Raw genomic sequence first — 25,313 nt, forward strand, 5'->3', positions numbered from 1 at the left:
CCGTGCCCTTATAACGTGAACCATTTGAGCAGCGAATACACTAAATTATTTCACAAAATAGGGAAATGTAGTTTTTATTAACGTATTCACAGCTAGGCATACTGTAAGCGACGTAAAAAGGACTCATTTTCCCCCAGAATGCCCTTCTACGTCGATTAAGAATGTCGTCACCACATACACACACGTGGATTCGTCCGGAACTACTGCTGAGTCGAGTCTTAGTTTTTTTTTTTTTTTTTTTTTTTCTTCCTTCCCCCTCTCCCCTCGCGCGTGAAGCGAGACCGGCTGTTTTAGTACAGAATAACGTGGGGGGGCTGTTTAATAAGCAGAAGTTTTTTGTTTTTAACGGGGGTGACTTTATTAACGAGCGATTTGAACCGAACAAAGAGATCACGTTGTCTTTCTTCGTCATATATATAGTTTAGAAATATATATATATAAAATATTTGCGTTCAAGACGAACAGTTTCAGCCCCCCGCGCGCGCCAATGGAGCCAGCGCGAGACGCTGCCCCGGATTCGTGGGAACAGGAGGATGAGGGCAGCGAGGCCCCGGTCATCGCTCACACCGGCCTCAGCGACTCTTTCGGCGGCCTCAACGTCAACGCCAAGCCCTTCGTCCCGAACGTCAACGCGGCCGAGTTTGTTCCCGGCTGTTTCCATAAAGCGCCCACGGAAACCATCGCCCCTGTAGCCGGTAAACTTTCCCTACCGGTCACGTTTAGCTTAGCTAAGCTACTTGTTTTTTGTCCCGCCTGTTAGCTCTCTATGCTATGCTAAGCTAAGCTAACCCACGATAAGAGGAAGGAGATTACCGTTTAAAGTTCTCTCACCTTGTCAGAAGCTAAAGCTAACCGCACGTTCTTAGCATCAATGCTAACTTTGCCCAGTTTAGTTAAATACAAACAAACAGCACTTCGTTTTATTTAAAAGAGAGGAGGAGGGAAAAAAAATCTCCACAAATGCAACCGCAAATCATCACACGTGCTGAAGTCGGCTAGCTAGCTAGCGGTACTTTACACACCAACAAGAGTCTTTAAAAGAAAATTCACCAAGAGCTTTTCTTGTATGACAAGATGTCGGGGGTTTATCCCACCAATACTACTACCACCACACCTGGACCACACCATACTTGCCTGGGTAGTTAGTACGAGAACTGATCATTAGTGGTGGTGTGAGTTAATTAGCAATATATTTTAGAAAGAAAAGTCAGTCGTAGTGTAAACGGCTCCCTATTGGACAGAAAAGGCACTACAAAGGGTGTGGGTGCCATTACTTTTGCGTCCAGTTATGTGCGGAGTTTAAATCCGGATTAAAGAGCAAACAGGGATTAATTCATTCATGCTGGTCACGTGACCAGCATGCAGGAAAGCCATTAAAGAAAAAAAAAAGGTGGTGTGTGTCGGGACACTGTTCTGTTGGATGTGTGTCGACTTTTACTCCAGTTTTGCTCAATGGTTTTAAAAATGCAGCTCATAAAACCTGGAAGAAAAATAAACAAAATGGAGATTAGAAGTGTCGTTTCTTATTTATTTAAACCCCGCCCCTTATTGATTGACGTTCGGATTGGGCGTCCTATTTGTATTTTGTACAATCCTGGATGTTTGCGATTGCGTGTGTCGTTTGTAATTTCAGGACTTGGCGGTGACGCGACGAGTCGTTATTTATTTGTAAAAGGAAAAATCTGCGATTTTAGAGTACGCGAGTACTGACGCGTCACATGACGGAAGAGAACGCTCGCTGGCGTCGTAAACGCGCCCCTCGATGCATTTCAGCTTTTTCTTCGTTGATTATTCCTGTAATTTATACTATATAATTTCCCTTCATTTTTTTTTAATGGTTAAAAAGGTACTCTTTTCACACAAACCGTCACGGGGGGAAAAATTCCTCCTTCCTCACACAAGGAGTTGCGGGTCATTTTAGCTGGAATAGTGTCGACGGATCCACACTTCGAATGTCTACCGGAGATACCAGAACGTCAACACGCACTAATTCTTATCTCGGTTACTGTTTAGGACGCGGCGCGCCTCTTCTGAAGCGTCCGTTTTTCCCGGAACGGTATAATATCTGGGATAGGGTCGCTGAAATACGCGCTACAAGACGGAATGCGGCATGACATCGTTTCGTCCGATGCGACTTCCTTTATAGAAAATCGTAGACGTGCGCATGCGTATCAGGACTTAAACGATCATATGAGCGCCGAGTTTGGCGAAAAAAAAACGTTTCCTTAAGCCAGTTTTCTACTGCACGGTTCGTATCGACCGGCTTTACTTTCCTGAGCTTGCTCTTCCACAGCCGCCTCAACGCGGACGCCGTCTTCCACTCGCCTTCACGCAGGAATAACGTCGTCTCATCGAAGCTCTGTACAAATACACACTCGGACCCGTATTCCAAACGCTTTTCCTGCTCACTGAACACGGAGCCTATTAAGGATGTAAAATAACGGCGGTCTAGAACCTACGCAGCGCTCGATGTGACTACGTTAGGTCCGCAAAGTACGTATTAAATGACGCACGTTTATTCGGGCACAATACGGAACAACTCGTTAAGGAGAGCTCCCTACTCTCTCGGTTACCCGGTACTATCCACCGTGGAAAACCTCCAAAAAGCGAGCCGAGCCGTACCGTGTGGTGGGAAAGTGCCATCGTGGCCGATCTGGATGGAAATAAAACCACTCGGGAGCCTCTGTAGAATAGGAAATGTCCTCAGGACCTTGTGTAAACGTAATCACGTCGAAACGGCTGCGATCCAAAGGTCGCGAGTCGAAATCTCAGCGCTGCCACCTTCGACGGCATCTTTGACCCTTTAATCCCGTCTCGGTCGTGAGTCTCTTCGGGATAAACGCCTCCGCTACGGGGACGTGGACGCCTCCTCGAGAGCGAACTTTTGACGTCGCTCCGTAAACAAGGCCGTTGAGACGACTGACCCGAGTTAAAAGTGCAAGCCGATTCGTTCCAAGAAGGATGACTTTGAGGACAGCGCCACCTTCAGGACAGGAGAGCTTGCACGCTACGTGTCCAAGTGTATTCTGTAGACCGTATGAGCTCGGAAGCGTGTGCAGACGGTTTGGTTTTTGTGACGTCATCTCCGCGTTAAACGTCGAGGCCTTTACATTCACCAGTTCACCTACCCGCGTGCTTTCTTAGAGAAAACCCGACGTGTGCTTTCAGACTCGATGATTATAGTTTTTTTTTCTTGACGAACATATTTCTTTCTTTTTCTCCTCGCAGTTCCGGAGAAAGATGGCCGTATTGAGGTCTCGGACACGCCTGGTAAGTGAGTTTTAGTTCATTTGACTTGAAATCAAAAGTTTGTTCAGTTTTGCCGATTAATCGGCACCGATAAGCGATTGCCGGAACTATCAGGGGAGAGGTTGTTTTTCCCAGTTGTTGAGAGGACTCTGCTGTCGGCGTACGGTGCGAGAGCGGCCTCTAGAGGCGAAATAAAAACAATCGCTGACCAATGTTGTTATTTGAAGTGTTTTTTGATTCATGTCTGTATTTTTTGCTATTTTGAGTGTTACTTTTTGTTTCAGTTTGGATGTAGATCTTCTATCTACTTTAATATTTATTTCATTAAAAAAAAATACAGTACATTTTCATGGTAGTTTATTTTTGTAATGAAGTTCATAAATATTTTACTCTGTGTGTAAGGATTTCATTCAGTATCCATTTAAGAACTATCGGTTGAGTAATCGGTTATCAGCAGGTAGTTTCCGCCCGATGTAGTTATTGGTAAAAGCCACTATCGGTCGACTTCTACTTCAAATGAACTCTGGTGTGGTTGGCAAACATCTGCTGAAGCAGAGGTGAATGATCCCGTTTACATTTTCTTTAGGCATTGTCGTGTTGCGTCTTCAGTTTAAGTTTCCCAGTGGATCACGGCGTCAATCGGCACGCAACCCTGTGTTCAATCTCGTAAATCTTGTAGCAGCTTTCAAGGAGTACGGCGTGATCTGTACCTCATCTATCACAATGTTAACACAGTGTAACTATTGCAGCTGTATCACCGTACACGTAATATTTTCAGAAACACGCCGTCCCCGTCCAGTTATTTAACCCGGTCACGATGTACGCTTTTGACTGCAAATCCCCGGAGCACGAACCCAGGCAGATGTAACGAGAGCGATCGGTGTCGGATCTGTTGAGCGTGTAAACAGTAAAGCGTGTGCGTGTGTGTAGTGTTGACGAATGTGGCGAATGTGTCTGTTGCGTCAGCAGCTCCGCCCGTGGAGAACGGCTCAGGAGACGGAGAGACGGCAGCCGAGGAAGAGAGCTGGGAGCAGAAAGGAGGAGAAGACTCGCCCCAGGAGGAGGGTATGGAGGAGGACGAAGAAGCGCCGAAGCCGAAAGTCACTCCCGCTCAACCCGACGCGCCCAAGAGGGAGCACGTCAACGTGGTCTTCATCGGCCACGTGGGTGAGTGAGCTTGTGATATCTCGGAAAAGTGTGTCGCGATATTATACCGATATATCGGCCCAGCCCTAATCTCATGCCTATGGTTTATTAGAGGAAATGAATTCACTCAAGGCTTATTTATTTATTTATTTATTTATTTATTTATTTTTGGGATAAGCTTCTGTAAAAGAATTGATTTGTATGGTAAGTCTTAAAGGATTTTTTAAAAGTCTGGGTTTTGTTTTCCACACAAACCTTTAACGTTGTTGTGCTTTCGCCGAAGACTTTTTTTTTTTTTTTTTTTTTTTTTTTTTTTTTTTTTTTTTTTTTGAGGATTTTTCCGAAGGTATGTTTGCTGACTTGGTGATGGGTCTGTGGAAAACCGATTTTGGTGCGAGCGACTTGGAGAAAAAGTAAAACAAGGCCTTGGACGCAGAGAAGAGCGCGAACGTCGGCGCTAAGTGAATACCGGTCGCGTCGGGTTTGTTTACGCCGCACGCGTTTGTTAAGTGTTGTTTTTTTTATGGGTTGCGGCGTCGTTCGTGTCCCTCCGCGATGTCGGGAGGTCGCCCTCCACCCGTGTTTTTACGCGAAACATCGGGAAAGACGTTAAGATTCGTAGCGGCTTTCTTCTTTTTTTGGGGGGGGCCGGAGTTTGTGTTTGCTGTGGAGCGCGTGTCATAATAAGGGCTGTGTGAATGACGGACGAGAGGAAACGTCTCTCTTTGCTGCTTTCTGGTGAGGAACGAAGGTGGCGCGAGGAGACGGCGACGCAGAGGAAGGAGTTTTTAATAACATTTACTAAACAAAAGGGCCCGAAGCTGTGAGTGAGATCACCGACCGTCAGTAAACTGACTTTCTTCGGTTTACCGTTTGTCAACGTTACCTTTTATAAAAAGTCATATATAAACACTTATATAATATAAACTTATATATTAGTTTCTATTATATATGTTATTTTTATGCATTATTTTTTATGGATGCAGAAAAAGCACTGAATTAAACTGCAGTCCATCTGTTTATTGGCGTATAAACACACCAGTGTGTGTGTTTTGTTTGTTTATTTTTGTGTGCAAGGGGGAAGTGAAATAGACGGCATTGTTATGTTTGTTCAGTTCAGCGGTGGTGTTTATCATCGTGTCAAAAACGGAAGTAAAACCAATAAATATCGGCTCTGCGTATCGGTTATCGGGTGCGTAAACGTGCAAATAATCGGTATCGGTTGTTTAAAAAAAAAAAAAAAAACAACATCGGCGATCTCTAGTCTTCGGTTACGTCCCTGGCGTATACCCTGAGGAGACGTGCTGCGGCTTTGCGGACGTTACAGACTGCGTGTACGTGCTGGTCGCGTGGGTGTTTGTTATCGTATACACACACAGTCGTTATACAGACGTCCTAACCGTCACTGTGTGATTTGAGCAAACAGTGTCAGTGTAACGTGTCATTGTTTTTTGTTTTTTTTTAAATGTTTTAATTTTCATCGACTGTACACCTTTAATTCTGTGTTAGTGCTGCATTCACGACACTTAACTCGCGTTAAACTGCAGACTCTCGCGTTAATGCTTATTCTCTTTCTCGGCTTCTGTGTTTAGTCAGTTTAGTTTTTTCCCCCCACCCCCCGAACGTTCTCTTGCATGGTCATTACGGTTTAATAAATAAGTAAATAAATAAGTAAACCTTCGTTCTCTTCTCACCCTGTTTCTCATCAACTTTCCTTGTAGACGCTGGCAAATCGACCATCGGCGGACAGATCATGTGAGTATCTGCACTGTTTCTCGTGGTATAACTACTTTTTTATTAACGTAGCGCCCTTTAGAAAATTAGAAGGAAGAGAAAACGCGAGGTAGGAAGGTCGATCTCTGGAAATTTTCTCGATTTGGGATTTAAACCTTTTTCTTTTCTTTTTTTTTTTTTTTCCCCTCCATTATTCCCTACTTTAAATGCTCCTGATCCAGCTCACAAGCCTGCCATACATTCGATCAGGTGTGTTTGGAGCAGGGAAAGCCATTTGATCTTTGGTTCCTGAAAAGGTTCCTTCAGCAGAAACATTCCTCTATTGTCTTTCCAGGCACTCCGCACGGTGGTTATAAGTGTTAGTGGTCAGTAGATGGCGCTGTTTGACTGTATCTTTACGGAGTTGTTATTATACTGTGTGTTTGTGTTTTCTTGGCTCCTGTCTGGAACATTTTCTCGAGACCTTTTGCTCCGTTTCTCATTTCCACCGTACAGGTATTTAACAGGCATGGTGGAGAAGCGAACTCTGGAGAAATACGAACGGGAGGCCAAGGAAAAGAACAGGGAAACTTGGTAAGTTAAATTATTACGCTTTGTAGGGCGTAAAACACTCTGGGGTGTGCAGTTATGGGAACGTAATCAACGTCGGGGCGGGGTCGTTTGTCCCGATGCAAAGCGAGACTATGGGTACCACTGTGAAGCTGATTATTTTTCTGTATCAGTGTGTCACAAAGTATTTTACTCCACGTGTACCACACCAGTTACATCGTTTAGTTTTGTTTGTTTGTTTATTTATTTATTAGAGAACGACACGTCGTGCTTTTTATTTGTTTTCCCGTTATATTTAACGTCGTGAAGCGTCTACGAAACTAGTTAAGTCCTGTTTAGTTCTTTATCTGCCGGGGGGGGTGTGGTGGACCCTCGCAGCTTGTCATGTTAGATAGAGAACCACAAGAGACTCCGTCCTAAAGATGTCGGAAAACTTAGCTACAACTTTACCTCCGACTGTTACAAAGTGCTGACGCTGGAGACTCCTTCCAGAAATGACTCCAGAATAAACGTCCCGTGTTAACGAGTGTTTTTATCCGTTTGGTTTAAAAAAAAAAAAAAAAAAAAACACACCTATATATTAGTCTAAGGTTACGCGGAGCGTCTGCCGTACGGATCTCTGCGAACGAGTGGTTACCTTAGAAACGATAACGTTTTCGATCGAGCGCATCAACATGCGAAGTTGATCTCCATCCGACTGATCGGAGACGAGAGGCCGGATATATATGTATGTGTGTGTGTGTGTGTGTGTGTGTGTATATATATATATATATATATATATATATATATATATATATATATATATATATATATATATATATATATATATATATATATATATATTGATGTCGTATTGGCCTCGAAACGAATAATTTTTTGTGTTAAATCTGTGCTTTGCTTAGGTACCTGTCTTGGGCCCTGGATACGAATCAGGAGGAGAGAGATAAGGGGAAAACCGTGGAGGTGGGCCGCGCGTATTTTGAGACGGAGAAGAAGCACTTCACCATCCTGGACGCGCCGGGTCACAAGAGTTTTGTCCCTAACATGATCGGGGGTGCGTCGCAAGCTGATCTGGCGGTGCTGGTGAGTTGAGTGGTGCACCAGGCTCGCGATATGAATAGATTTCAAAGGAAATGTATTGTGACGATCAGTTTGTGGTCTTTAGTCGATAATAATACGTCGTAGTAAGATCTGTACCAAGTCTGGCACAAAAAAATTGTGTGCGAATTTAGTGTCTAGGAAGTAAATCCGTATTCTCATCCATTTTTTCCAAAACGCAAACTCTTTCTAACCCTCCGTGTACTGTTATGGAATGTCTTATGAATATCATGTTTACGATATTTACGATTTATTCTTTTTTTTTTTCTTTTCTTTTTTTCCTTTTTTTTTTTTTTTTTGGTCATATCGCCCATCCCTAATTGTAAAAGTGTCCCCCGCGATCCTCTCGGACACTCGAGTGAAGTCTCTGAAATGTCCCGCAGGTGATTTCAGCGCGTAAAGGCGAGTTCGAGACCGGGTTCGAAAAAGGAGGCCAGACGCGAGAGCACGCCATGCTGGCCAAAACGGCGGGAGTCAAACACCTGATCGTCCTCGTGAACAAAATGGACGACCCCACTGTGAACTGGAGCTTGGAGAGGTGAAGGATCCGCTCGAACTAGGCCCGTCACTACTTTAGTCTGGACGATCTATCGTCCCAGAAATAACTGCGATGAACGATATTATTGTCGTTTTAAGACCATTTTACGCCACTGATATAATAACATAACAGCATAATTGCGCGAGTACAACCCGTTCAACGGAGTTTTAATTCTTTCGGTCGTTCAGACTTTAATACAATATTGTGAACTCGTTATGCTTTCGTTCTTCATTGCGCATTCATATATGTTAATTAATTAACCCGCTGGTAAAGCGCTTCAGTTTAGTGCCGTTCAGCTTCAGCTCGCGCAGCTTAAGCGGCTCAAGACGGTCACGGCCGCGTACGATAAGTCGATAGCGTGACTATCGTGGCGGGGTTTCCGCGTGTAATGTTAGCGTAAACTTCTGTGCAGTCGACAATGAAGGTTTCGTTTTCTAAAGCCGTGTCGTTTCGTCTCCGCAGGTACGAGGAGTGCAAGGAGAAACTGGTGCCATTTTTGAAGAAGGTGGGCTTCAACCCCAGAAAAGACATTCACTTCATGCCATGTTCAGGACTGACAGGGGCCAACCTGAAAGAACCAGCGGAGCACTGCTCCTGGTACACGTAAGTGTACATCACATACTTCACAGATTTATATTAACGCACGCTCTCTTTCCGATGCGTTATCGTTGCATAATTCGCCGGTACTAATTACGGTTATTACGTAACTATTAACATCTCTTTGTGTGTTTGCAGAGGATTACCGTTCATTCCACACCTGGACAGTTTGCCAAATTTCAGCAGATCCAGCGACGGACCAGTCAGGTTACCGATCGTAGATAAATACAAGGTGAGTGTATGCAAGCCCCGCCCACTTTGCATCAGAATCCACCGTTCATTCACACGTTAGCACCACAGACGTTAGCTAGCCAGTTTATCTCGGCACCACGTGTTGCTAATAATATTAGCAACGATGATGATGCTTCCTTCAGAGGCTGTCTAGGTGTTTATAGAGAACAGAACAGTGTATGCGAGTGTTGTAGTCTAATATCCCGATTTTGATCTTCTCTAGGACATGGGCACTGTGATTTTGGGCAAGTTGGAGTCCGGGTGTATCAGCAAAGCGCAGCAACTCGTAATGATGCCTAACAGGGTAAGCTCGTCTTCACGATAAAGCGTCTCCCGTGGCGTGTGGTGAAAGTGTGACCACCGGTATATTTACATATTTTTTAAGTATTTAATGAATAGCATTTCTCAGTATTAAGTAGTGTTAATGCTGTGAATCAAAGCTGGTGATATTTGTTTTGCTCGTGCATTGTGCTGAGCGTGTATAAACGCTCCTTCTGTCGTGTGTGTGTGTGTGTGTAGCACATCGTGGAGGTGCTGAGCCTGCTTTCGGATGACGTCGAGACGGACGACGTGGGACCCGGTGAGAACCTGAAGCTTCGACTTAAAGGCATCGAGGAAGAGGAGATCCTGCCCGGTTTCATCCTGTGTACTCCGGAGAACCTCTGTCACTCGGGACGCACCTTCGACGCTCAGGTTTAAAAAATAAATAAATACAAAAAACAAATGAGTCTTTTCGATAAGTATCTTTAAGCCATCGAACACGGGCGTGGGATACGTCCCAAACAGCAGAACGTATCCCCGCCCCCTTTTACCGCACAAGGAATCGTATAAGAATCATATAAAACCCAGGAAATCTTGAGATTATCACTTTCACGTTAGAACAAAATGCAGCTATAAATACGAGAACATGTATACAACTCGGGAGTCGAGTATAAACCAGGCTTAACGTTGTCTAGCATTAGTGCTGGAGTAGGGTGCAACACATTATGTTAAATTTTCAAACGCTGCTCTGGCGTGTTAATACGCAGCAATCTGTTGCGCTCGTGAAGTTCCGAGTCGATTATCCCGAGCGCTTCAGCTTGGAAAAACGTGGCGCGAGGTCGCGTTCGTCTAGTCAAGTCTCAGAATTTAGAAATAGATCATTAAATTCCTCGCCGGAGGTCGGGTTTTTCCCGATCGCAGCAGTAGGGCGCGTTTCTCAGTAGTTATAATACATCAGAGTCGTACTGAACACGTTGTTTTATCAACTCCGTATCTCCGTAACGTTCTTTTCCCTCGTGTCTTCAGATCGTCATCATCGAACACAAGTCCATCATCTGCCCGGGCTACAACGCAGTCCTGCACATTCACACCTGCATCGAGGAAGTGCAGATCACGGTAAAAAACCGCGTTACCCATGAGCCTCTTTTGATTTCACCGTTCAGTGATGGTTCACGTGGTGTTTGTGTGTGTGTGTGTGTGTGTTTGTGGGTGCAGGCCTTAATTTGTTTGGTGGACAAGAAGACGGGTGAGAAGAGCAAGACACGACCTCGCTTCGTCAAACAGGACCAAGTGTGCATCGCTCGCCTCCGAACCGCCGGGACCATCTGCCTCGAGACATTCAAAGACTTCCCTCAGATGGGTCGCTTCACCCTGAGGGACGAAGGTCAGTGCTACGTGTGTAGCATGCACACTGTACGCTCACCGACCGCTTTATTAGGAACACTTGCTCGTTTGCGGAAATATCCGATCCGCGGTGTGAAATGACGCGTCCGACATCAGAGCACGGGCGAAAATGCCATGTCTAGAGTTTGGATGAGCTAACAACAAAGCTAGCTATTCTTCCCCTGTACTGTATATACTACAGTATGGTGTGTGTACACATATATAGGTTAATTCAAAATGATTTTGTCTTGCTCTAGCATGGAACGTTCTGGAATTTTCCTTTTTTGTGTCTCTTGCAGGAAAGACCATTGCCATTGGGAAAGTGTTGAAGCTTGTCGCTGAGAAAGACTGAAAAGCTCTATGCGTGAGAGTGTGCGTGTGTGTGTGCGTGCGCGTGTGCGTGTTTGTGTGTGTCGCGGAGAAGCCGAACGTGCAAGAGGAGAGGTGGGTGTTGCGGCCGGAGAGACACGTTTCCCGGCCTTCCCGTCCTCCCGAAGAACCAGCTGACAAAAAGCAACACAACTTGTCTGACAAGAATTTTTCGTTTTTAAGCAAAGAATAAAATTGAAAAAAATTTAAAGAAAGAAAGAAAGAAAGAAAAGAAATCGAGTCCACACGTTGTCAGCTTTCTCATATTGAGAGCTCAGCAGTGCCATATTTTTTTTTTTTTTTTTTTTTTTTTCCCCCCCGGACTCGCAGAAGATTGTGTTTATTGTCTTTTTTTTTTTTCCCTTCTTCTTCCTTTTTCTTTTTTTTTTTTTCTTCCACCAGAGGAATATAGCGTGCAGCGAAGACGCCGTTATTATAAGAAAAAGGTGTGGACCAGAGTTCGCTTGTGTAACAGTAACAGATCGAAACCAGTCAAAGCTGGAAAACGAATTGAACGTCGGTATCTGTCGTATTGTCTCCCTTCACTTATATACGCACACGCACACACACACACACACATGGGTTTCTCTCCTCGTAGCGGTCTCCAGAGCGCACGAGCGTGCTCATGTTATTAAAGCGAAATTCTATGAAAATAAAAATATTAAATTGGGGAAAATTCTAAGATGACAGTTGCATGGACTGAGTTTCTTTGATTCAGAGTGTTTGGTAAGGAATGTTCCTTCATATATATATTTTTTTTAATCATGGGGTGTTACTCCCATTGGGTGAACACCGTTGTGTTGTAAGTGATGAGTGGCAGGTGCTTGGAATAGTGAAGTGCGTGGAATATCGTATTGTAGCATTACTATCGAAATTGTACATACACGACCAGTCAATAAGCGCTCATTCTTTTTATTTTCCACATTTTAGGATAATAATAAAGTCCTCAAACCTCTGGAGTAACACAAATGGAACTGTGGGAATTATGTTGTGATGGAAAAAAAAAAAATCTTTAAAAAAAATATATTTTAGCGTCTTTAAAGTAGACGCGCTTTTTTTTAACCGGTTTGTGGCTAAAATATTAGTTTTCTTATGAAAGAAATGAATACGTCGGCACGATTATATTTTTGTCTACGTCGTCGATGTGAAACATTTAATCTCGCACCTTCAGATCAGAAGGTTTTTAAGATCATGAGAAACATTTCAGGGGTGTGTCCATAAACTTTTGACTGGTGGTGTATACGGAATTACACATTTTATTAATCCTTTAGCCCGTAAGCACACTGAAAACTTTGATTCTCTCAAATTTGAGCGAAATCTTTCCCAACCATGGCTCTTTCTCATCTAAGTGTAGTGCTCATTTGAATCACACAGATTTATTTGCCCTTTGCTGTTATAATAAGCTCCGATCTTCTGGGAAGGCTCTTCATTAGATTCTGGACCGTGCCTGTGGGGATTTGCGATCATTCAGCCTTAGTGAGATCAAGTCATGTCGATCTTTTATTCTCGTCACAGCCTTACACGGTGTCCAGTACACAGTGAGATGAAATAATGTTTCTCCTGGACCTAAAGTGCGAGATATATGTGTGAAAAAGGTCAGGCGCATACAGTCAGCGTTCCAGTCTATCCCAAATGTTGTACAGTGGGATTGAGGTCAGGTCTCTGTGCAGGACTTTCAAGTTCTTCCACTCCACGCTTCTCAGACGATGTCTCCAGAGCTCGCTTTGTGCACAGGGGCATTGTCATTCAGGGACAGGTTTGCACCAGCGTACAAAGACTTTTTGTGGGTGTGATGTTCGGGTGTCCAGATACTTTTGGCCATATTGTGTATTTCATGGGATTTCTGCTCTCGTACAGCTCTATACAGTCTTCAGTAGGTTTGAAAGGATTTTGCGTACACAAAACCTGCAAACCTGCCTTACTGAACACAGGCCATGCAAATCTATTTGAATATCAAAAAGTAAAGTGAAGTAATGCATTTCCATGACTGAGACGTCAGAGTCACGAGACACAGTCTGAACCGATGAAAATGTTAAAGGTGTGAAATGTGAAGTATATACGTGTATTTGCACGTACAAACGCTTTCATCCGCTGCTGCGAAAGGAAATTCGTTTTTAACAGAACGAATCGACTCTTGTATTCGGAGCTTTGAGTCGGTTCCTTTAGGTGTGAGTCGACTCCTGTATGTAAGCCGTTTGTTTTCTTTGTCTTTTTTTTGTAGCTGTAGGCAATGGGTGTAGCGTTACATCCATGGTTAGGCAAAGAAGAACAATCACTGTTTATTAAAAAAACAAAAAACTGTTTGGGAGCCAAAAGAGTCGACTCTTGGTGAGCTGAACCAAGTGTTCTGACTCACTGAAACGAGACTGACTAGCAGCAAGGCCTTCTAAATCTGAGCAAGAGTTCTGAAGTATAAATAATGAAAGTCAAAATGAATCTCATGTCTGTGACCGTGTTTTGCTTGTTATATCGCATAAATATATCTGACATTTCACACTGGAAAATCTATATTTGATCTAAATATATATGTAAAATATAAAGAAAAAAATCTATCTGAAAAAATAAGGTAAATTTCACTTCAATTCATAACATGGAATGGTTTAAAGCTGCATGTACAAAAGTGCTAAATAATAATAAAACGCTAAATAATTTCTGAATATAATTGCCATGATGTTATTAACAATTAATCAATACATAAAAATGTAATAAATTAACAATTATTACCGTTATAACAACTTTTTAAATTGTCATACTGATTTTTTTTGTTTTAAATTGCATATGGAGAAAACCTAATATATGATTCTGTTAATTATTGCAGTCAAATATTTTGATCCTGTTAAAATTCCGATTATATCGCATTCTTATAACTGATTTAAATAATAAATAAATAAATTAATTAATTAATATACACAATTATAATGTTAACCTTTTTATATTTTAATATCATCTCCCTCCAAGAAATTATTCTGTCACTGCTAAGCTGTATATTATCGCTTTGTTGTTCAATTTTGCATAAATAATAATAAATAATTAATAACTGATTAAAAACAAATAAATAAATAAAACTACGATATCTGATCGCTGACGCCTGTAACCGCTTTGCGCAGGGTTGTCACTGATCTAACCAATCAAATCTCTTCCCTGAGTGACACCGCATTACGAATGCTCCAATGACAATCGTGCTTGACGTCAACCAGGAAGTGCGCGAACACTGGCCGATATCCAAGCTGCAGAGTTGTCGTAATGTTGCTCGCGTATGACATGAAGATCGCAGAATCACGAGGCAGTCCTTCAGTCGTTCCACGAGCAAGCATCAGTTTCTGGGAGAAGAATTGACTCGAAGAGGATTTTTTTTTCTTCCTCTATTGTCTAAAAGTGTCTGGATATTTACGGAATTGGTTTTTTACATTATTATTCTTATCACTAAAACAGTATTAAGACTTAAATCTGATAGACGAATATAAAGACAGGAAAGATTTCCGTTATTTGATCCGGTTTGGGCGTAAAAGCAGAAGTCGGGAACGTTTGTAAAGTTTTGGTAAGTCGCGAGCGCTTCATTAGCTTCGACGGCTAACAGTTTTACAGCAGCGGTTTAAAAAATTTTTTTTAACTAAATACAATTGTAATTTTAAAAAGTGGTACAACATGATATATAACCTCTTCTTAAAGTTAACCTACGCGTACTATCAAAAAAGTAAAAAAAAAAATTAGTGTTGAGACTTAAATTCATGTGTGAATATTTTTATCTAGAAAGTTCCAAATCGCTTAAATGTACTATATATATATATATATATATATATATATATATATATATATATATATATATATATATATATAATGAAACAGAGTTGCTTAAACTATGTGTGACGATGTATTTGAGAAATGAAGTTTAACTTACAAAAATTATAAGGGAGTTAAAATGGTGGTTAAGTGAAGAAACACTGTATTACACCTCATCTTTAAAAAAAAAAAAAAGACAACAACAATTATTATAATTGGAAATGAGTTTAAAATCGTTTAATAGTGTGAAAGTGGATCTGGAGTTTAGGAATTAAGTGGAATTGATTTAATATACACTTATTTCAACATTTCTGATAAATCATCAGAATTGTTGTTTCGGGGTTTTCTCGTGCTATATTTTTGATGTTATATCTAGGAAAATGTGACTGGAAATATTGTCAGAGATACTTTTGTTGTTGTTGTTGTTGTTGTTGTTGTTGTTTTAAATGTATTGTATATTTATGGGGAAAACGATGAACAGTTATTTAACTAACGACTCATCCTGTACTAGTCTCACGTTCGTCCAATGAAACACTCTCTAGTACGTAGATGCCCCACCCCGGGGGCGTGTCTTATTGAAGAGTAGCAGTTCGTTCGCAGCAAACGGGGTTCGTCGTCATGTGACCCTTTTCGTGGGAGTGCTTTCCCCGGTGCTTGCGGATGTTCGATGGCGTAACGCCGCTTCTTCGGAATGAGCGAGAACACGATTGCGTCTTTTATACGCCGTCGGATATTGCAACCGTATCGTTTTTATCTATGGTTCTCGGCGCAGACGTTTTACGTCCTGACTGCGGAAACGCACGGGCGATGCCAGAAGTGAGAAATCCTTCTCGGTTCTTGTTAAACTTTTCGCACACCTACACGTTTAGCTAGTTCACTAACGTACTGTCAAGGCAGCTTGGCTTCGTTGGGGGCGTGACTCGTCTCGAACGCTATTAAGACCGTAACACACCGTCGCTCTAGCGACTTCCTGTTCCAGACGGAAAATACGTCGACGTACAGAAGCAAACCGCAGCTCTCGAACCGTTTTCGCTGGGACTTTTATTTTATTGATTTTTATTTCACTTCCTTTGTACGGAATACATCTTTTATTCTGTCTGTTCCAGAAGAACGCTCTGATCGTCCCGGACAGCGATGAGTGACTCCGAACCGCTGACGTTTTCATCCGTCGAAGAAGAGCGGGACTACTGGAAGGAGAGAGCAGTTCAGCACCAGCAGAGGTTCTGCAGGGAAAACGTTTTTCTCAGATTTACCCCGTGTGTCGATTCGAATACTGCGCTAGTTTATACGTTACGTGTTTTTATCAACTCCGAGCGTTCTTTAGTTAGTGAAAATAACATTAAAGGCAAAATGTATGGTGATTTTTTATTTATTTATTTATTTATTTTCCAGGGCTGACGAGGCTCAAGACGAGCTGCAGGAGTTCCAGCAGATGAGTCGAGATTACGAAGCCGAACTTGAGACCGAACTGAAGCAGTGTGAAGCGCGCAACCGCGAACTCCTGGCGACTAACAACCGGCTACGCACGGAACTGGAGAGCTTCAAGGTACGGCTCAGACGATATATCGCCATCGCGGTTTATCGGTATTCTAGGAATCCGGACGTGCTCCAGATCTGCAGTTGAGCAGTAACTTGCTACGGCGATACAGGTGTACACAGCGGTCAGAGCAAATTTCACTAAAACTCGTTCACTTCCTGTTCTGTGCCTCTTTCTGCCACTGGGAAATATGAAAAATCTCTTTTTAAAAAATAATAATAATCCCCCTTCAGTTTAACATGCACGTATCTCCATGGCGCTCGGCTGAAGTAAAGCGTTTGTTGTTTTTCTTGTCTGACGGCTGAGTGACACGAGCGCTTGGCCTGCAGCGACTCAAAATAATTTCCTTCCGAAGAACATGTGGTGAGAGTTCTCAACAGCGCTTCTGTGTTTTTCTTGCTGAAAGCGTCATTTTCTCAACATGCATTTCACACTCACAAGATCTTTGGTGTTCAGATATATTTATAGCTGAGGCATAGTTCAGCATTCGGCCCCTCTGGGCGACTGCCCCTTCCCCGCCCACCCGTTCAGACAACCCTGCCGTGGGGTTCTGATGGAAGCAGACAGAGACTGTCTGTCTGTCGGTCTCTATTACTCAGTTCCATTCTCTCTGTCTGCTTTCCTCTGTGTGTGTCTCTCTCTCTCAGTCTGTCTGTCTGTCTTTCTCTTTCTCCCTCTCCCTCCATCTTTTTTGTGTCTGTTTATCTTTCTGTTGCCATCTTTCTATTGCTCTGCCTTACTTTGTCTGTCTGTCTCTCTCTCTCTCTCCTCTTTCGGTCTTGTCTCAGGTCTATCCCTGTCTCTCTTTGTTTCTCTCTGTCAGTCTCTCTTTTTCTGTCCGGTTCTTTCTTTTTCTCCCTCTCTCTCTGTCTATTTCTCTCTTCCTCTTTTGGTCTATTTCTGTCTATCTATCTCTATCTCCCCCTTTCTGTCTGTTGATCTCCCTCCCTCCCTCCCTCTCATCTTTGACTTGTCGCTCTCTGTCTCTCTCTCTCTTCCATTCTCTCTCTCTCTCTCTCTCTCTCTCTCTCTCTCTCTCTCCCTCTATTGGTCTATTTCTGTCTATCTATCTCTCCCTTTCTGTCTTGTCTCTGTCTATCTATCTATCTCTCTCTCTCTCGCTCTCTCTCTCTTCTCTTTAATTATCCCAAACGAACGGCACATTGGAGGGGAAAAACAGCCGAATACTGTGTGTGAAAGCGTCCCGAGCCTTTCGGCTGCCGGAGTCACGCGATTTGGTTTTTATGTGGAATAAATAAAACTGGAAACACGATGCGTCGGTTTGAAGTGCAGTGAATACAGATTTGGATAAAGAAGGGCCTATTGTTTGATGTTTGCTCTCCGATTGTCCCGTTTTCCTTTTGGACGATACGCCCTCATGCCTTCGTGTGTGTGAGCTCTGAGTTCATTTGTGCTTTTAGCACAGAATTATCTTCAGTCCTGAGGAATTATTTTAATGTGTGTGTGTGTGTGTGTGTGGATTTTAGTATTGTGAATCGCAATACTAATACCTCCTGGTATTGGTATAAATGTTTTGATATCATGATAACCCCAGTAGTGAAACTGGTAGACCTCAAGTATGTGTGTGTGTGTGTGTTTGTAATTACATAGGCGGATAGTAAGAGGGACACACACAGTCTGAGGAAAACAACAGGGCTGATTGAGCGCCCGAGAAGCAGCTGATAACTGCGTGTGTATCTGGAAGGGTTTTTGTTTGGTGTGTTTTTTTTTTTTTTTTTTTTTTTTTTCTTCCTTTTTTTCCCCTCTCCCCCTCGAGATATTTTTGTTCATCCCAGATCTCAATTCTCAGTAAAACAACATTCAGTGACATATAAAGTGTTGGTACAAACTGTATGTCTGACTGGCTGTACTTCCTGTTCACAGCTGCTGCTTTTTTGTGTGTGTGTGTGTGTCTCCCGTCTCTCTCTAGGAGAAGTACGAGACGCAGCACTCGGACACGTACAGACGGGTTTCTGCCCTGGAGGGGGAGTTGGCCGAGACCACCGCCATCAAGGACCAGTTACAGAAGTACATCAGAGAGCTGGAGCAGGCCAACGATGACCTGGAGAGAGCCAAAAGGTGCCGGAGGAATGATCCATTACGCCGAGTTCTATTGATTGTCTGTTTACGGCGGCGTGCTTGAGCATCAGAGACCGTTCGTGGTTCTTTAAACGTCTGTTTGTTTGTTTTATTCTCTCTCAGGGCCACCATCATGTCACTGGAGGACTTCGAGCAGAGGATGAACCACGTCATCGAGAGAAACGCTTTCCTGGAGAGCGAGCTGGACGAGAAGGAGAACCTGCTGGAGTCGGTGCAGAGACTGAAAGACGAAGCTCGAGGTGAGCTCCTGACTAGCGCCCCGCTCTTTTTCAGGTTTCAGGTGTTTTTAATCTTTGACAATTTTTAAAGAGTTTGCTTAGGTTAGGTCGCGTTTAAAATTCATGTTTACGCAGGCTGCATGTTTTAATTAGACGTCACACCGATCCAATACCCCGGATTGGGGGGTGGGGGAGCTCGGATATCGGAGGAGGGGAAAAAGAACAAATTAAATCCGATCTTATAACAAATGTAAAAGATTGGGATTTGATTTGGACAACTTGTCGGATCTGGAAACTTTTACACATGAAGAGACCATGATTTGTATTTTTCAATTGTTTTTGTTAGGATTGATTTTTATTATATTTTTACTCCATACTTTTTAAAAAAAATATATCTTACCTTTGCTATGTGAGTGAAGGAGCTTAAAAAATGTAAACAATTGTCATTTAATTTTTTTTTTTTAAAGAAATAAAACATCTGGTATCGATATGGAAATTTATATCCGTAGTTTTGTTTTAATTAGCTCCACTTTTAGCAAATTATTTTAATAGTTGTGAGTTTTTGTGACTGTGTTTGTGTGTGTGTGTGTGTGTGTGTGTGTGTGTAGATCTGAGGCAGGAGCTGGCCGTGAAACAGAAGCAGGACCGTAAACCGTCCCTCAGCCTTTCAGTGGACGCAGAGAAGGTGGAGTCGACGCTGTCTCACACTCCGCCCACTTATGCCTCTCTCCTCACTACACCGCCCAGAACAGCAGCGGGCCCCGGGAGCGCGTTTCACACACCGCCGTCCTCCTACAGCAGAAGTGAGACCTCACACACACACACACACACACACACACACACACACACACTCTGAATCACAGTATCAGAGTATTAATCTTCCCATGTTTAATGAGGACATTTTTTAGAACAAAAACATACGATTGATTTAACAATTATTCGTGGTGACGTGTGTGTGTGTGTGTGTGTGTGTGATCCAGTTGAAGGTCTTACTGGGACGCCGTTGACGACATCAGCACGGATTTCCGCTCTCAACATCGTAGGGGAGCTGCTGAGGAAAGTCGGCGTAAGTCCACTAGCTTCATAATAATAATAATAATAATAATAATAATAATAATAATAATAATAATTCATAGACATTTTATTAAGTGATGACTGATTTTGATCTGAGTTTGTGCAGATTGTAAAAAGTCTGCCTCTGTAGCTCTCTCTGTGTGTGTGTGTGTGTGTCTCTCTCGCTCGCTCGCTCTCTCTGTGTCTCTACTGTGTGTATATTTAGGTTTTGTGTGAAGTAGGGATGTCACGATACCAAAAATCTAGTAGTCGGTACCGATACCACCAAAAGTAGACGATACTCGATACCAAAGTCGATACCACGGCGTGGTATCAAAATAAAATTTAAAAAATAAAATAAAAAAACTCTCCTGGAGGACATCCTCCTCTGGCTGATACTGGCAAAGAACGGGACAGGGGGAGAGAGGGGGGTGAGGGCATTTTAGTTATCAAACACTGTCTGACAATGAGTCTCTGGAGGTGCACTCCTAAGCGCGCGCACACACACACAGTGACATTAGGCTACATTTATCTGACAGGACACGGGCTGAATGGCGATGCATGGTGGCTCATTAGGAGGTAGTTTATAACATCGCAACGCATTAGCGTCGTTAACAAATAACTGGCTATCGCTAACATCACATGGAGCGTAACGTTAGCTGGTTTCATGGCTCCAATGACAGCTGCGTCAAACAAATATAATATAGGGACCGTCTTTCAGGTGCTTCGCTAAATTCCAGGTGTTTCCTCGCTTTGTTTGAAATGAACGATAGCATATATTAGCTTACTAACTTTCCTCTCAACGAGTCGGGGCGGAGCTAAACTTGTTAAGCTAAGCTAATCTTCTGTAGTTTTTCCTTCTTCACCACTTGTGGACCGACTAAAACACTTGCGCGTATTTGCTGCCCCATCAGGTCCGGAATATCCGCAACCCCGGTACTTTCGTTACAAACGGAACTGACGCTGCTGCAGAAAAACAAGTACCGTCACGTTTTAAGAATGTTCTTGGTGACATCCCTAGTGTGAAGGAGGTGAATGAATGTAATGACTAACTGCTCAGCCCATCATGGGTCAGTACTGTTCCTCTGGTTTTTATTTTGTTTGTTTTTGTTTGCGCGTTTCAGAACTTGGAGTCGAAGCTGGCGTCGTGCAGAGAGCTGCAGGTCCAGGAGCGAACGCCGAGCCGCTCGGTAGCGGCTCAGAGCTCGCACGGCACGCCGAGAGAAGCGCTAGAGAACCAGCCGAGCACTAACGGTCTGTTTGAGGGGTGAGTGAGACGCACACTCGTGATTTGAAGTCGATCACACTGAGGTTTACACAAGACAGCTAGTCTCCATAAACACACTCCGGAGCACGAGTAGGTTATTCCGAACATACAGGATTTTCACGAACACCATCATTTCCCGCGTAAACGCCCGTACAGACGATTTCCGTATAAATCCGTTCGTATTCATCTCCATAAACGAGGCCCGTCATACGCCAAAGATTACTCTAAACATTTCTGGAACACGATATTCCCTCAGCTAATGTTTTACACGTTGTCTTCTAAATCTCCCGTAGCTGTTTATCAATGCGCTCGTTCTAATACGTTATCGTTTCTATGGTAACGACACGGTCACGGACATTTGTACGGCGGACGCTCCATGTAAGATACGGCGACGTTTTCTGTGAGGACACGTTTATTAAAGCGCACCTATTATGGATTTGAAACGGGTCTAATTTTGTTTTAAAAATCTCATACGATAGATTCACGTGCATCCGAGATCAAAAAACACTTTAACGTGCTCATCATTTAAACTGCAGCGTTCCCCCCCCCCCCAGTGTCACAAACGACTCGTTAAATGATCCGTTCTAAAGGATTCATTCTAAACTCCTCCTTTCAGAGAGTATACTCTTCTCTGATCAGTCAGACGTCCCAGTCTGTTGTGATTGGTCTACCGCTGTCAGCGTGTTTCAAAAAGGAAACGCCCACTACCGTAACGAGTATCAGCTCCGTCTGTCAGCGAGCAGCTGATGAAGACCAGAGGCGGGGTTTATTGTTACAAACCTACGTAGGTTAGTACAGGAAGTAAAGTATGGAATCACTAACGAGTCGATTCGGCTGTTCAGAATCGATTCCTTCTTTTGGGAGTCGATGACTCCGTTTGTCGTGCGCTTTGATTTTTGAAACCTTGCAGACTTTTTACATTCACAAACAGCTACGTATATCACACACTACATGAAAGGGAATATCTGAAAAACCATCACAGGTGCACTTTAAATAAACATTTATGGAAGGAGTCTCCATTGTCAGAGGGAAAGATGTAACTTTACACCAAAGCAAGAATTATTGATACCTTGGCTGTCATCTCCCTCTCTCTCTCTCTCTCTCTCTCTCTCTCTCTCTCTCTCTCTCTCTCTCTCTCTCTTTGTCTCTTCCTAATACTTTTCTTCTTGTGATTTTACAGGATGGTGAAGCGGCTGGATTTTGGACCCAAAATGGTGGTGTGACTGTCTTTCTGTCTCGGTCTCTCTGTCTTTCTCTCCGTCTCTTTCTCTCTCATGTCTGCTTCTTGCACTCGGAGTGTGTGATCTCGTCTCTGATTTATTACTACTGTTAACCGAGGGTTAATCCCCACCTTTTTTTTTCTTTTTTCTTTCCAATTTTTTTTTTTGTAAACTTTGTCTATATTTACAGCCTGATATTATGTACATATATTTTTTCACTTTTTTGTTTGTTTGTTTGTTTGTTTGTTTTATTATTTTGGCAATGAAAGTGTCTGTTGTGGATATTAGCGCTGCACAGTTCAGGAGTTTCCTGTCATCGATGCGTCTCGGTTCACGTCTTTATCGGACGATGGTCCGCTTCGTGACCTGATAAGTGTGAAAAACGCTCTGACGCACCTGATACAGCACGTTTAATAACTACAGACGGGTGTCTGTAGTTTTGCTTCTTTAATTCTGGACTGGAGCTACAAGGTGAAGGGAGGATTATAGCCGTACGTTTAAACCTGGCTTTGAAGTTGTATCTTCTTTTTTTTTTTTAACCGTTACGTTTTGGAAGGATCTTACACCCGAATCAGTATTTCCTTTTTGTAACCGAGTTCTCGTGAGTCCGTCCTCGTCTATTTAATCAAAAAAACTTGAGACAACGATCAAATCTATACGCTTCCTTTACTTGTTACCTTGTAGGTGAGCACAAGTCTTCATGCAAATGAAGTGAGACAGGTGTGTGTGTGTGTGTGTGTGTGTGTGAGAGAGAGAGAGCACAGGAAACACTAAACTGTGCAGTGCAGCTCAGACTCGAGGACTGCGATATTGCCGTATGTGTGTGTGCATAACGTCTTCTAAGGAACAGTTAGATGTTTGGTACAAACCGTTCTAGATAAACGCTGTCGCTTTGCGTGAGTGACACACCTGCCCTTTTTGGTGGCGCCCGTAGCCGATCCTCGTAGCTGTACTTTAGCGGTGACGTCAAGATAATTCAATTTTCTGTAACCGGATAACGAATCTGAACAGAATTTTCACATTGAGTGGCAGGTTAAGGAAAAAAATTATTATTATTATTATTATTATTATGATGATTTCGTTACAGTTTACAAAATAATCTGTCTGAGATGTAACACGAGGGGGAAAGAAAAAAAAAACAGAATTTATTTTGTCGTTACAGCAACTATGTAAGTACTATAAAAGCACTAAGGAGACTCAGGATGCGTTTAAAATATAGAAAAGGTAAATTATTGTGTAAATTTATCACATTGTCATATTGCACACGTGTAAGGATTGATTATTAGGTTCTCGCTCGCTTAGTAGAGGATCGGGGTTCCACTTGGAACCCTTTACATGTTGGATTTTATTTGAATTTGTTTTTTGTTTGTTTTTTCTTAAGCATACACTGTAAAGTTATGGCTTTTGGGTGACTGACGTGACACTAATTTTCTATTTCAAAGAGCTTTTGCCGATGTGAACCTTTGAGGTGTTTGTGTCCTCGCTGCAATTTGACGAACCCGCGCCTTAGGCTTAGTGTCGGGTCGCGTTCTCCGGGAGAAGTAGGTCTGTATAAGGAATAAAACACTTGTGGGTGCACTGTTGTACTTTACGAGTTTTATTCCTCTTATACCACAGCGATTCGCCAACAGTGACTCTTCTTCTTCTTCTTCCATCTATTAAAGAATACCGCGTCATAATGTCGTGACACGACGACAAAACGAGACGGCGTTCTAGAAAATGAATCACCTTCTGACCAATCAGAATTCAGTAGCGCTGTAGGACAAACATAGCCATTGGGCAGTTTTAAAGCTGGCGCGAGCGATAACGGGAAGCCGACGTTTCTTTATAAAATGGCCGGCGTTCTAGTAAACGAGTCCGGAGCCTTCCCGTTTTGGGTTTTTTTGGGGGTTTTTTTCCCCTGTCGCGCGTGTTTTGTCCGGAGACGTAAATTTTGAAGAATCTCTGTAGTGTAATTAAGACGAATTCAAGTTAAATACTTCAGTGAAGGCTACAAGTGTTTTATGTTAAAATTAGAAACGTAAAGAAGAGCTCGTACGTGCTGTTTCTCTACTAATACGGGAGTTGTAATGGATGGATGATGAATATATAAGATAGATAGATAGATAGATAGATCAAGGACATAGCTACGTATTTACATTAACCATTAATCACTAAAGGCTCGTTACAGTTTTGTCTCTTTGCCTTTTTTTTTTTTCCGGTGTTTAAATCAGACGGTCGGTGAGAGCCCAGTTGAGTTTTGAGGCGTAGTTTGGGTTGAACGCAGCAGATTCTCATGTTCACGTAAAACAAATGTTCCATCAGCAGATGTGCAGAATAAACATCTTACTAAACAAAAACGGCTCGAGTCTCCTTCCTGCACGGGGAAGTGTGTGTGTGTATATAATAACTATTATACTTGTTTATATCTCAAATAATCTGTGAATAAATTCTGAAAAATATATTTAATAATAAAAATATATAATACAACCTCAATTCTGGAAAAGTTTAGTGCGCGAACTAAACTAAACAAAACAAAACTAAACTAAACTAACCCCCCGACCCCCTGAGATGCTGTGGCCGTACTACTGACGTACTATGGAAAGCCCTAAGGCTCAAAACTTAACGTTTTTAACGACTTTTATCTGTGGAATGTTGTATCCCAGAGGTGAAAGGCATATTTCATGACTGTCTAGTTATATTTTGAAAATGGGTTAATGTTTAACATTTTAAAAAAACAAACAAAACACCTACTGTTATTTCTATCAATAAATAATTCTATTTGTGAGAGAGTTTTCATTTTGAATGTTGTGGACGAAGTGTGTGCTCACTCGCATATGACTAGGCTAAATATTTTACCGTTCTCAAAAGTCACAATACCTGGACATATTGATCATATTTACCCCCCCCCCCCCCCCAGTACAGTTTGTTTGTTTGTTTGTTTGTTTATTTTAGAAATGCAGTTGTGTGATTTGACCACAAAAGAGCGCCACATTAGTTCAGC

At 42.6% G+C, this 25,313-nt stretch overlaps 2 protein-coding genes across 4 annotated transcripts; both read left to right on the top strand.

The window, feature by feature from the left end:
- The first annotated feature begins 242 nt into the window (after positions 1-242).
- Positions 243-11,842, top strand: gspt1l (G1 to S phase transition 1, like). Of its 2 annotated transcripts, none has more exons than XM_017458233.3 (14): positions 243-695; positions 3,229-3,270; positions 4,216-4,416; positions 6,117-6,150; positions 6,625-6,702; positions 7,581-7,761; positions 8,160-8,314; positions 8,777-8,917; positions 9,050-9,143; positions 9,366-9,446; positions 9,662-9,835; positions 10,430-10,519; positions 10,619-10,787; positions 11,086-11,842. In XM_017458233.3, the coding sequence occupies exons 1-14, from the start codon at positions 488-490 to the stop codon at positions 11,136-11,138; spliced, it is 1,701 nt and encodes a 566-aa protein (XP_017313722.1). In that variant the 5' UTR covers positions 243-487; the 3' UTR covers positions 11,139-11,842. The 2 variants fall into 2 exon arrangements, with proteins under 2 accessions (XP_017313722.1, XP_017313731.1); XM_017458242.3 differs by having other exon boundaries at positions 244-695; positions 4,219-4,416.
- Positions 11,843-14,418: 2,576 nt separating this feature from the next.
- Positions 14,419-24,805, top strand: nde1 (nudE neurodevelopment protein 1). 2 transcript variants are annotated; one of them, XM_017490328.3, is made up of 9 exons: positions 14,419-14,693; positions 16,045-16,155; positions 16,328-16,481; positions 18,403-18,551; positions 18,675-18,811; positions 19,399-19,593; positions 19,771-19,856; positions 20,968-21,110; positions 22,291-24,805. In XM_017490328.3, exons 2-9 carry the CDS (start codon positions 16,070-16,072, stop codon positions 22,331-22,333), a joined length of 993 nt encoding a protein of 330 aa, XP_017345817.1. In that variant the 5' UTR covers positions 14,419-14,693; positions 16,045-16,069; the 3' UTR covers positions 22,334-24,805. The 2 variants fall into 2 exon arrangements, with proteins under 2 accessions (XP_017345817.1, XP_017345810.1); XM_017490321.3 differs by having other exon boundaries at positions 14,420-14,693; positions 16,042-16,155.
- The last annotated feature ends 508 nt before the right edge of the window (positions 24,806-25,313 follow it).

This window comes from Ictalurus punctatus, chromosome 2, assembly GCF_001660625.3.
Source record: "Ictalurus punctatus breed USDA103 chromosome 2, Coco_2.0, whole genome shotgun sequence".
In the NCBI taxonomy this organism is placed as follows: Eukaryota; Metazoa; Chordata; class Actinopteri; order Siluriformes; family Ictaluridae; genus Ictalurus; species Ictalurus punctatus.